Below are 12922 nucleotides of genomic sequence, written 5' to 3' on the forward strand. Positions count from 1 at the left end.
CCCAGTTTACAATTGGCTCATTCATCCCTCTCCCCTGTAACTATTCCCCAGGTTGTTGATGTAAATGAGAATGTGTTCTCAGTCAACTAAACCTGGTAAAATAAAAAAGTTTATGAGCCAAAACACATTTCCACATAATACAATCATGTAGTGTTGTATAAGATTTGAAGTAGTGTAGTCTGTTGTTGTTCAATATTGACTGCAATTTCATAGTCCAACTCAAGGGAAGTCAGGGTCAGTAAATTGAGTGCAGAACTCAACACACAAACCCACATGTTGTGATACAAAGGATGTCTAAAATATTATACTTGGCTCCTTAGTCAGCGCAATGAACAAACATGCCACTGCCCCAGTGTCTGGTCTGAAAGCAAGTCGTTGCTGCCCTCTTCTGCCAGAGACATGTCATTGCATATATGAGACAGCTGTGTTATTCAACGTAGCTAGCTACCTTTCTCTGATTCCTCTCCGGCTGAAGTGTCTCAGAAGACTCAGAAGTAACCAGCCTAGAGCAGTAGCAGCTTGACAGCTCGGATTTCTAGCTAGCTAATAAAACACTATGGCCTCTGACGGGCCATAGATGTTTATTTATTTTACCTTTTATTTAACTAGGCAAGTCAGTTAAGAAAACATTCTTATTTTCAATGACAGCCTAGGAACAGTGGTTTAACTGCCTTGTTCAGGGGCAGAACGACATTTGTAGTTTGTCAGCTTGGTGATTCGATCTAGCAACTTTTCGGGTACTGGCCCAATGCTCTAACCACTAGACTACCAATTTTGGGAGAATTGTTTCAGTACTTTCCATGAAATGTAGTAATTCCAGTGCATTCGGAAAGTACCTTTTTGTCACTAGTCAAACGCTCTAACCACTAGGCTACCTGCCGCCCCAAATGTGCTTGATAAGCAAAAATTAAAACTTAAACTGCTGAGCTCACAGAAACTAAATTAATTTAAAGTTAATGTTCTTGTGCATATCTACAAACGACATTAAAATGGCAAACTTTCAAATGTTTACTAACAATGTGCAACACCTCGCAAGTTCCCCCAGAAACTTAGCAAACGTGGAAGGAAGATACTGTACATAATTGGAGCATGTACCGGTGTAAATACACCAAAGCAGACATGAGAGGGCAAAGTTGCGCCATTTCTTGCACTGCAGTGCACATCGCTGTACAGAGGTTCATTTTCTGGAGAAGTGCTTAACCACACGTTAGAAGTACCTTTGGTTTAACCACCTATAGAGTACCACAATACCCATAAAACCTAGCAGTCAAACAGGGAAATGGTTCCAATTTTTGTTCCACCATTCATTTCTCCCATAGGGGACTTTAGAAGCACTTAAAATAAGGGCTTTGTTTCATGTAAGCTTGCCCTGGTGTGATGTTTTGATAACCTTCTAAATCTCTCTCGGACAAGGTGACTTATCAATATATTCATCTGTATTTATCCCCAACAAATAATGCTAATTAGCTGCTAATGTGGCTTTCATAAAGAACTACAAATGTATTTGTTTTTTTTATTTAACTAGCCAAGTCAGTTAAGGACAAATTATTATTTTTTACAATGACTGCCTACCCCGGCTAAACCCTAACCCGGATGACACTGAGCCGATTGTGCGCTGCCCTATGGGACTCCCAATCACAGCCGGATGTGATTCAACCTGGAACCATTTCCCTGTGTCACCATTAGGTTTTATGGCTATTTCAACACCTCCACTGTGGGGCTCTACTCCTCTCGGACTAAATCTACCTCTTCACAAATCTTTCAAAGGTTTGTACCATACGATAAATCATGACAATTTTATCCATTCATCGTATAATATGCCATTTAGCACTGGCTTTCATGCATATATTTAACATATTGTATGGGTGGTCCCGGGAATCAAACTCACTATCCTGGCCTTGCAAGCACCACGCTCTGCTAACCGAGCAACAGAGGACCACATTGACTATCTTCCGTCAATAATTGTATACAGTAATAAGTTACATTGTTGCCTCAACAGCAAAACTGTTTAGTCTTTGTCCACCACACATTCAATTCAGAGCTCTCAGGTTTCTTTTTTAACAAAAGATGTTCATCTTGCATTTATACAGTTTAAGGCATCATGCACACACAAAATAAGCAATACAAAAAGCATACGCTTATTTTACCTAAAATCCTAATAGGCTCTAACTTTTTATTTTAAATGCATTTGCTGATTAAAAATAAGACTAGAAATATGGCGTTAGCTGGCATGTCAGTGAATCTAAAAGCAGGCGTTGTGCCCCACCATAACCTGCTGTCACAGTGTTTGTAAACATGGCTTCAGCAAAATAGATCTGAGATAGAGGGCATGCTTTGAACATTGGCAGAAGTCCCCCGGAAGCATGCAGTTGTTTGTTCTAAATGATATGTACAATGCAGGTTTACCTTAAACACAGATATTCAGGCCTTTACCATTATCAAGATAAGATTCAGATATTAAACAAACATTATAAACAATGACAGACAGTACGTAATGTTGTTATATCCTAACCCAGAGTCCCAGTCCACTTGTGTTTTGGTCATCTTTATCCAGGAAGACATGTTGTGGAGGTGGGAAGGATTTGGCTTTGGCACAATTGTGTCCAGTTCTGCTCTTGTCTTTACTATACAACGTTGAACACCATGGATAGATACTGTTCATAGGAAACCTGGATCCAGCCGTCTTGGTCCGTGTCGTACCTCCTAAACACGTCGGTCAACCTCTGAAAGTGACAAATGAAAAATAATAATACAAAAATAAGTAATTGAAGATAATATTAGAGTGGATCAAGAGAGACGAAGATCTTGACTTAAAACATACTAGCCAGTACAGATGCCATTTCTGTTAATAAACCTTGCTGTCCACTTTCCCAGACAGATTAAGCCGAGTCCAGAACAACAACAAAAAATAAATTCAAAATGGAGATTATCCATTGAAAGAGTTTAGTCCAGGACTAGGCTTTCTGTGTCTGGGAAACCAGCTAAAAACATCTTAATTAATTTACAGACAACAGTATGGCCAGGAAAAACCACTGACCAAGGTCAGAAATCTCATTTGAAAAGAGTCTCTAAAATGTCATGTACATAAATGAAAAGATGCCATATTGAACCAACCCAAAGTCCAAACTCAATATGGGCTGTATACTGGGCTAGCAATGTAGGCTCCACAACCAGCGGTACATTCTAGAGCGCTACACAACCAGCGCTACACAACCAGCGCTACATTCTACAGCGCTACACAACCAGCGCTACATTCTACAGCGCTACACAACCAGCTGTACATTCTACAGCGCTACACAACCAGCTGTACATTCTAGAGCGCTACACAACCAGCGCTACATTCTACAGCGCTACACAACCAGCGGTACATTCTACAGCGCTACACAACCAGTGGTACATTCTACAGCGCTACACAACCAGCGCTACATTCTACAGCGCTACACAACCAGTGGTACATTCTACAGCACTACACAACCAGTGGTACATTCTACAGCGCTACACAACCAGTGGTACATTCTACAGCGCTACACAACCAGCTGTACATTCTACAGCGCCACACAACCAGCTGTACATTCTACAGCGCCACACAACCAGTGGTATGTGCACAGCAGGCCCATTAAAACGGTACATTCTAGAGCGCTCCACAACCAGCTGTACATTCTACAGCGCTACACAACCAGTGGTACATTCTACAGCGCTACACAACCAGCTGTACATTCTACAGCCCTACACAACCAGTGCTACATTCTACAGCCCTACACAACCAGTGCTACATTCTACAGCCCTACACAACCAGTGGTACATTCTACAGCCCTACACAACCAGTGGTACATTCTACAGCGCTACATTCTACAGCCCTACACAACCAGCACTACATTCTACAGCCCTACACAACCAGCGGTATATTCTACAGCCCTACACAACCAGCGGTACATTCTACAGCGCTACATTCTACAGCCCTACACAACCAGTGGTACATTCTACAGCCCTACACAACCAGCGGTACATTCTACAGCGCTACATTCTACAGCCCTACACAACCAGTGGTACATTCTACAGCGCTACACAACCAATGGTACATTCTACAGCGCTACACAACCAGCGGTACATTCTACAGCACTACACAACCAGTGGTACATTCTACAGCGCTACACAACCCGTGGTACATTCTACAGCGCTACACAACCAGTGCTACATTCTACAGCCCTACACAACCAGTGGTACATTCTACAGCCCTACACAACCAGCACTACATTCTACAGCCCTACACAACCAGTGGTACATTCTACAGCCCTACACAACCTGTGGTACATTCTACAGCCCTACACAACCAGCGGTACATTCTACAGCCCTACACAACCAGCGGTACATTCTACAGCGCTACATTCTACAGCCCTACACAACCAGTGGTACATTCTAGAGCGCTACACAACCAGCGGTACATTCTAGAGCGCTACACAACCAGCGGTACATTCTAGAGCGCTACATTCTACAGCGCTACACAACCAGTGGTACATTCTACAGCGCTACATTCTACAGCGCTACATTCTACAGCGCTACATTCTAGAGCGCTACATTCTAGAGCGCTACACAACCAGCGGTACATTCTAGAGCGCTACACAACCAGCGGTACATTCTAGAGCGCTACACAACCAGCTGTACATTCTAGAGCGCTACACAACCAGCGGTACATTCTACAGCGCTACACAACCAGCGCTACATTCTACAGCGCTACACAACCAGTGGTTTGTGCACAGTAGGCCCATTAAAACGGTTACCTGTAGAACAATACAACACTGGATGAAGTCATCGAAGGCCACTTGTCCCTTCCTCTGCCTGTCAAACTTCTCTATGAGAGTATTGTAGAACTGGTCTGAGAGACGATACCCTGGGAGGAGAACAGAGAACAGTCAACATCACAGAAACACATCCTTGTTCAACACCCCTTACCCAATTTGTAACATCCATAGGGCTTTATCCTGCTCACTTGACAAAGCAAAACTTCGTTTTAATAATACAAGGACAAAAAAACAAAACAATGCATGACTATATCTACACCACAGGTTGGTTGGCATCTTAATTAGGGAGGACAGGCTTGTGGTAATGGCTGGAGCAGAATCAGTGGGATGATGTCAAATACATGAAACTCATGGTTTCCATGTGATGATACCCTTCTATTCTCTCCGTTCCAGACATTTATGAGCTGTTCTCCCCTCAGCAGCCTCCACTGATCTACACAACCATTTAGGCACATACAGTAGCTTTATCCAGACTCATGCATGTTGACCTTACGAAAGGGCATTAGAATATCGGGGCTGACCTTGCGAACCACATACATGCAACGGTTGGCCCTCCATCAGTATGGTCAAATAGGGAAAGCATACTGCTCACCGAATCCAGTCAGTGCCTGCTTCAGCTCGTTCTTGTCGATGAAGCCCGAGTTGTCTCTGTCGTAGGTGCGGAAGATGTTCTGCCAGTCCGTGATGTACTTCCACACTCCGGCAAACTCGTTGAAGTTCACCCCTCCTTTGTTCTCCCTGTCAAACATGGCTGTGAAAGGGAAGCCAAAAGAGGAGACATGAGTGAGAGCATGTAGGGGTCTGTTCAGTACAGTGCAACAATGTAAAATAACTCTGATAGAAATGCACTTTGTAGAATAGGTGGGTTTTTTCTGTCTTATAGAATCAGGCACCATGTCATCTTTTTAAATTACATTTATCTAAAACATCCTGAATTCCTGAATAGGTCTAGACCCCTGAGAACTACAACTAAGAAGGAGCAGCTGGGAAGTGTAGTTCAACGCTGGAACACTAACACAATGGGCTAAGGTCTCACATCATGTGTTATGACAGAGAGTTAAAGATATCTTGCCTGTTTGAACTCTCCCCTGTGTGTCTATCCAATTACATCCTAATAAAAGGGCTTCATCACATGGAAGGTCTGGATGGCCAATCGAATACAACAGATTTACACAGTAGGCTCCAGTACAGTGGGAAGCAATGGGGGATTATTGTGAGCTTTAAAATAACTTAATAGAAAACTAGTTGTATTTTCTTTGATATATATATATATATAAAATTCACATTCCACTACACTTCTCGGACTCCAGAATGATCCAGTTGGTGAAAGTGTAATTAACTTTGTTAACCAATCAAAAAGGTCAGTGTGTGATTATAGACAGATATGCCTTTTGAGACAAACAAACACCTCTTGTTTGTGGGAAGGAAATACTCCCTTTTGCTGATAGCTGCATGCACAGGAGGTTGGTGGCACCTTAATTGGGGAGGATGGGCTCGTGGTAATGGCTGGAGCAGAATGGTATCATAGACAAACACAGGGTTTCCATGGTTTCCATGTATTTGATGCCATTCCATTCACTCCGTTCCCGCCATTATTATGAGCCATTCTCCCCCCAGCAGCCTCCACTGGCTGCATGCTCCCAATTAACTGGGGAGCCGGGTTGAAACATGTCACTGCACATCAACGTTAAGGTTTATTGGTTGCTATGGGAAAAACATATCAACAATGCTAGTACAACAGGACAATATAGGCTTGTCGTTGTGCAAGTTTGTTTGTGTGTCAAGGGTCAATGAGAGACTACTCACATATGATTGATCGGACCGTCACTGGGTTGAATGGGGTCCATGTACCTAGAGAGAGAAGATAGGTGAAACAAATGAGGACATTAAAGCCACTAAGAGTTCAATCGTACAGGATGACTGCCAGGTTAATAGCTTTAGACTTCAATGAACCAGGCCATTCATAACAGAACAACCAGAAGAGGGAATTAGGCCAAGTGTTAGTGGTGGAGAACTCTGGTGGCTTAAGCAACCGTTATGTTCTTTTCTTGGGTATGTTTTGGGTAACAGCAGAACTGCTACCCCGGAGAAAGTGCTGGAGATTTATCAGGGTTCCCTAATGCTTGCTGACTCACCTTCACTGCTCAGAGAGAGAGGGAGAGAGAGGAAAGATCATCCCGGGTCCTCACCAGGACAAGCCAAAGAGTTTGCAGCTTTTAAATAGTTTAAAGAGAGAGAAAGCTTTGCAGTGAAGTAAACTGAACAGCTTCTCATTAAGCCTTTCCTCTGCAACGACAAGGACCAGTCTGGTAATACAGCTGGACTGAGTCAGGATCAAGGACCAGTCTGGTAATACAGCTCGATTGGGTCAGGGACCAGTCTGGTAATACAGCTGGACTGGGTCAGGGACCAGTCTGGTAATACAGCTGGACTGGGTCAGGGTCAGGAACCAGTCTGGTAATACAGCTGTATTGGGTCAGGGTCAGGAACCAGTCTGGTAATACAGCTGGACTGGGTCTGGATCAGGGACCACTCTGGTAATACAGCTTGGGTTGGACTGGTTCTGGACTGGTTTTACAGCTGGGTGGGACAAAGCTTCCTCTGTGCAGTACACACACTGGGCCTTCTCACTGTGTTGCCCGGTGCTCACTCATGAAGAAGGAGCAGGGACATGGGAAGAAAAAAAAACGGGGAAAAAAACAGGGTGACTGCAACACAGCTCCCCACGGGAGAGGCTCAGTGAGAGAACCGCTCCCCACGGGAGAGGCTCGGTGAGAGAACAGCTCCCCACGGGAGAGGCTCAGTGAGAGAACAGCTCCCCACGGGAGAGGCTCAGTGAGAGAACAGCTCCCCACGGGAGAGGCTCAGTGAGAGAACAGCTCCCCACGGGAGAGGCTCAGTGAGAGAACAGCTCCCCACGGGAGAGGCTCAGTGAGAGAACAGCTCCCCACGGGAGAGGCGCAGTGAGAGAACAGCTCCCCACGGGAGAGGCGCAGTGAGAGAACAGCTCCCCACGGGAGAGGCTCAGTGAGAGAACAGCTCCCCACGGGAGAGGCTCAGTGAGAGAACAGCTCCCCACGGGAGAGGCTCGGTGAGAGAACAGCTCCCCACGGGAGAGGCGCAGTGAGAGAACAGCTCCCCACGGGAGAGGCGCAGTGAGAGAACAGCTCCCCACGGGAGAGGCGCAGTGAGAGAACAGCTCCCCACGGGAGAGGCTCAGTTCCCCACGGGAGAGGCTCAGCGAGAGAACAGCTCCCCACGGGAGAGGCTCAGCTCCCCACGGGAGAGGCTCAGCGAGAGAACAGCTCCCCACGGGAGAGGCTCGGTGAGAGAACAGCTCCCCACGGGAGAGGCTCAGTGAGACACTCACACATGTTTGAATTGAAACATAGTAACACACTCTCACTTACTAGGCAGGCTAAAAAGCAGCATGTGCAAGGTTGAGCTCGACCTTGAGACAGACAAATCACCCCATCGCCTCTTTTCCTCTCCGACACCTAGTGGAAGCAGAGGGCTGAGCACGGAGCCACAGAGGCCAGACAATCTGCCCCTAGACAAACATTTCATTTTAGGCATTCAGCAGATGCTCTTATCCAGAACAACTTACAGTAGTGAGTACATATATTTATCCTACTCTTTTATACTGGTCCCCCGTGGGAATTGAACCCACAACCCTGGCATTGCGTGCGCCTTGCTCAACCAATTGAGCCACATGGGACCTAGCCTAATTGTGCATGTTTCCTGTCAAAGCCAGACATTTTTGTTCTGTGTTATTATTCAGTCTGTTCATGGGGCGATTCAGGACGAGTCAATGCAGGAGATAGTTATTAGTAGATGGTCTAGATTTTCTTGGCACGTAGGCAGACCTCCCATTCAAAACTACTCAGCACAGTGAATGCAATGCTGCCGATTTCAGTAACTACTAGAGTGGTGGGCTCCGAAACCCAAAAATGTATCAAAGAACATAAATATCAGTCTGGGTACATTTTGGCAGGTGCTTTGTGCAGACAGAGCAGGTGGTAAGAGGATTGTTAAATATGAAGACCTAGCTAAAAGGCCCCGGCACCTATAAAAAAAATCCCTTTAATGAAAGACTGGTGATGTACAGCGGGGTGGCTATCACTTTCTCATCAGGGAGTTGCACTGAGAAGATTAGAGGAAACAAGGGGGAAGGAGACGATGAGAGTGGGGAGAGGCGCCAAGAGGAGGATCGATAAGAAGAAAGGAAAGCAGGAAGATGAGCGGAAACAAGTGAAGACGAGGGGGAAGGGGGATGATGAGAATTCAGGAGAGGAGTCGAAAGAGGGGAGGATCGATAAGAGAAGAGGTGAAAAGAGCAGTCTTACAAGAAAAGAGAACGAGAACAGTGAGGTTTGGGTGAGGGTCAGATTGACAGTGAGGATCTGAGTGAATATCAGAGTGACAGTGACAACACCATGGGCATGGTCAGTGAAGCGCACGGCCGAGGACAGGGCACAGCTTGCATTCAGTCAGCAGCTTGGTCAGTCACACACAGTCTCACTGGCACAGCCTCATCATGACACAGCCCTACTAAATGAACTGGACTGACTGTGTGTGTGAACACAGTTCCTGTCTGCCTTCCACGCGGCCTAGTCATCAGTATTCTGAACCAGGGCTACTGCCAGACAACAGCTTCTTTCATCGCTCCTGACTATTTTTCAGTGTCCAAAAACAGTCCGAAGAATATCCATTCAATCCTTTTCAAAGTCCTCGATCGATTCAAAATGTTGAGGTTCGGAATAAATAGTTATTATTAACATGGTCTCAAAGTTTGCTTTGTTGGAACAAGTGCCCGAAGGTAAACCCGATGTTCAGTCACGTCACTGACTCAATCCTGAGCATATCTCGCCATTCAGCCTGGTGGGAAGATTGTCATGTTGCGCTCATGGCGTTGGCTAAAGCCACTCCTCTCTGTCATATCTCCACAACAAGAGGGTGTTGAGTTGATTATCAGGTGGTAGCCGTCGTCAGACACTTCCTGCCTCATATAGGTCAGCCATTTTGAGGTAAAAACAAAACATTTGTGTCCATTTCCAGTCCAGACCACCAACTTTCCTTATCTCTCAGTCCTTAACCAGGTGTTGAAATGAGAGAAGGAAGCAGTGTTGAGGTGGAGAGGAGAAAGAACGTACCGTTCGATAAGGCCTGCTGCAGCTCTGTGTCTGATATCACGGCGCTCCTGTCCTTGTCCACTCTGGGGGGGGGAAACAAGACAAACGGTATTAACACACAGTCGAGCCCTGTTGAAACCCTACAGCCACGCTGTGAAGCCCCTTGTCAGCATCTCAACACTCCATTCAATGAAAGTGTGTGTGGGCTGATCTCGGGACGGGAGGGACGACGGCTTATCAGGGATGGTGACGAGTGTCGTTTTACACCGTCACAGATCAGTGAAAAGTGAAACCAAAAATAACCAACAGCATACAAACAGCGTGATGATGCGAGTTACTAGTGCTATACTCCTGTATGATGTAATAGCCAGATTGTTGGCAAGAGGGCTATTATGGTCTGTTTGTGCAGTCTTGCCAGCAATGTTTGGCATGACAACAAGCATAGGAGTTGGGTACAGTGCAGCATAAACAGATCTGGGATCAGGCTAGCTATTATATTTTGCGTGCAATGCCAAAGAAAGGAGGCTTTTCCATTGAGGGAAAATAGATGAGATGCAATGAAGGTTTTCGTTTTGAATTTACAATAGACACAGATATCATATTCTATTGTAGAATCTCAGAACCCAGAACCCAGCGCTATCTGTCACAGAAGTGTTGCATCACAAACGAATTAGCCTAATTTGTAAAATCATGTTCCAATTGAACAGTATAAGAATGGTACAAGCGTTCTATTTCGACGTGAGAGACGTTTTGTGGGTTGAACATTAACAGAAATAAGAGGCTTTGCCTTCCAGATCTGGAATAACCTTCTCCTCTGTGAAATGAAGGGCAATCATCCCATCCTGAATGACTCACATAGCAACCTCTCAAACCCAACAACACACCAACTAAACCTCAGTCTTTGCATAGCAAGATGGGACAAAACCTGTTTCCACGAAGGCACACTTTGTGACTTCCTACAGACTGTAAGAAGATGAAGGTTGGTCAGAGGGTGTACCTAATATTAAACACTTTTAGAGTAGGGTCTGTGCAGTGTCCAACTACACACGGTCTACTTCTTGTTATTCCGCTCTCTACCTCAGGTTAACTTACCTCACTGGGTTTTACATAACATGAGATGAAGTGCGAGAGCATCATTATGATTCCTTTTCCTGGCCTGAAGTGGAAGTTGGAACCATCTGCCCATTTGCTGAATGGTGTTCAGAACAGATCCTTAAAATGATCGGTACACAGCACAGCAGCCATTGGAATCTTTACATTTCCCCAATCTGTCTCCGTTTTTCCTATGAAGCGATTCAAGTTATGACAGGCCTGGCAGAACATAGTCTTCCAATCAAATGGTTTAGCAGTGTATGTCATGCTGGGGGGGGGGGGGTAGCCCTTCTGAATAGGAGACTGTTTTTCAGCCAACATGACCCTAAACCATTGCTTATTCACTAACGGCAGACAGTGAAAGCAATTGTTTGTATCGTCACAGAGATGTTGACCTGGGCCTCGATCCTAGACTGATCCTTTGCTGTTCTATTCAAGGCTGTCTTTGTGGCCCACATTTTTGACATGCCAGTGTGATGGAATCTGATGATCCTATAGGTGGAGAGTGGAAAAGGAACATTCTACGACACATGCCAAGCGGAAATGCTATGAAAGGACCAAGTTGCTAGTGACTCATGCATTTACACTTTGACCACTCAAGTCATATGAGGGAGGGAGTCACCCAGGGAGGGAGTTCCAGCCACAGTGAGTTGCTTGGATGGGGAGTGTGTGGTGGAATACAGATAACGAGAACTAGGTCTTATCTGGCTGTTATAAATTATTCAACAAGGTGTTTCAGGTCTTGCTGTGCCTCCAGCATTTTAATGTTGAGAAAAAGCAAAGCACCATGGGTCCTCTGCAGTATTACATAACTCAATACTACCACCAGGGACAAGAGCAACTTCCTATTTTTCTACTACAACCTTATGCCAGCTCTTTCCAGTTATTACTGTATGTAAATTGTCTAGACCGCTCTCTTGTCAGTTCTTGTAAAATAAAGTTTCCTCAAAGCTATTCTCATTGGATAACTGCCCGACAAAATAGAAACCGATAGTAAATTATTCGATTATTTTAATGTGATGCTATTGCCTAAATCAACTCCAAGAAGTCCATTGAACAACATTATGGCCTTGTATGTGTGTCAAGAAAATGTCATAATGCTATTGAGTAAAATAGGAAGTGAGAAAAAACGTACTTACTAGAGACAAATGACAGGCAAAATAAATCCCAATAATATGTATATATTTTTTTGCAAATTAAAATAAATTAAAAACCAGTCTGTCAAATACATGTCCTCATGGAACCATGGTTGTAATATGAAAACAATAACTTTGTATGCGAACCGAACATAAATTGTGCTATTATTATCTCTGCCAATTATGCGCCGTGGCAGCAGTTTTCAAAATGAAGCTCAAACCAAAGCGGATAGCCAGCCACGAAAGACGTGTTTTCCCTCACCTCTGAAATATATTCCAAAGAAAACCTTGATCCGGTCCCGGCGCTGCGTTGTTGTATTGTTGTTGTTGTTGTTGTGGAGCTCCTCTATACGGACTACCGGAATTATATGCCATTTTAAAACCTTTATAATTTGTGCTACACTACCCTATACTCGTTTTAATCTGACACTGACGTTCGGTCGTCACGAGTTACCACAGCCACAAAGTCTTAACTATGGCTAAACCCCGCCCATTTCTACAATTTATCTTCTTAAAATTGGAATTTAAACCTAACCTTAACCACACTACTAACCTTATGCATAACCCTAAGCATAAATTAAGACCAAAAAGCACATGTTGGTTTTCATGACATTTTTCAATAGAGCCCATTTTGACTTTGTGGCTGTGGGAACTAGTGACAACCTGACATTCCTCGCGCAGAGGCGTTGCATGTAACCACTTCCCTCCCATAAGAAACGTGGACACGCCATAGAGCTCCATCCTGAGTGGGTTACTCGGAAAT

General features: G+C 44.7%; 1 protein-coding gene across 3 annotated transcripts; it reads right to left on the reverse strand.

Moving 5' to 3' along the window:
* Window positions 1–995: 995 nt before the first annotated feature.
* LOC109909788 (programmed cell death protein 6) lies at window positions 996–12631 on the reverse strand. Of its 3 annotated transcripts, none has more exons than XM_020508811.2 (6): window positions 12422–12631; window positions 9953–10014; window positions 6606–6650; window positions 5392–5550; window positions 4779–4888; window positions 996–2723 (listed from the first exon to the last, which is right to left on the reverse strand). In XM_020508811.2, exons 1-6 carry the CDS (start codon window positions 12532–12534, stop codon window positions 2625–2627), a joined length of 588 nt encoding a protein of 195 aa, XP_020364400.1. In that variant the 5' UTR covers window positions 12535–12631; the 3' UTR covers window positions 996–2624. The 3 variants fall into 3 exon arrangements, with proteins under 3 accessions (XP_020364400.1, XP_031652661.1, XP_020364401.1); XM_031796801.1 differs by lacking the exon at window positions 12422–12631 and adding an exon at window positions 12163–12376; XM_020508812.2 differs by lacking the exon at window positions 9953–10014 and having other exon boundaries at window positions 12422–12611.
* Window positions 12632–12922: the final 291 nt, after the last annotated feature.

Source organism: Oncorhynchus kisutch, linkage group LG18 (genome assembly GCF_002021735.2).
Source record: "Oncorhynchus kisutch isolate 150728-3 linkage group LG18, Okis_V2, whole genome shotgun sequence".
Lineage (NCBI taxonomy): Eukaryota > Metazoa > Chordata > Actinopteri > Salmoniformes > Salmonidae > Oncorhynchus > Oncorhynchus kisutch.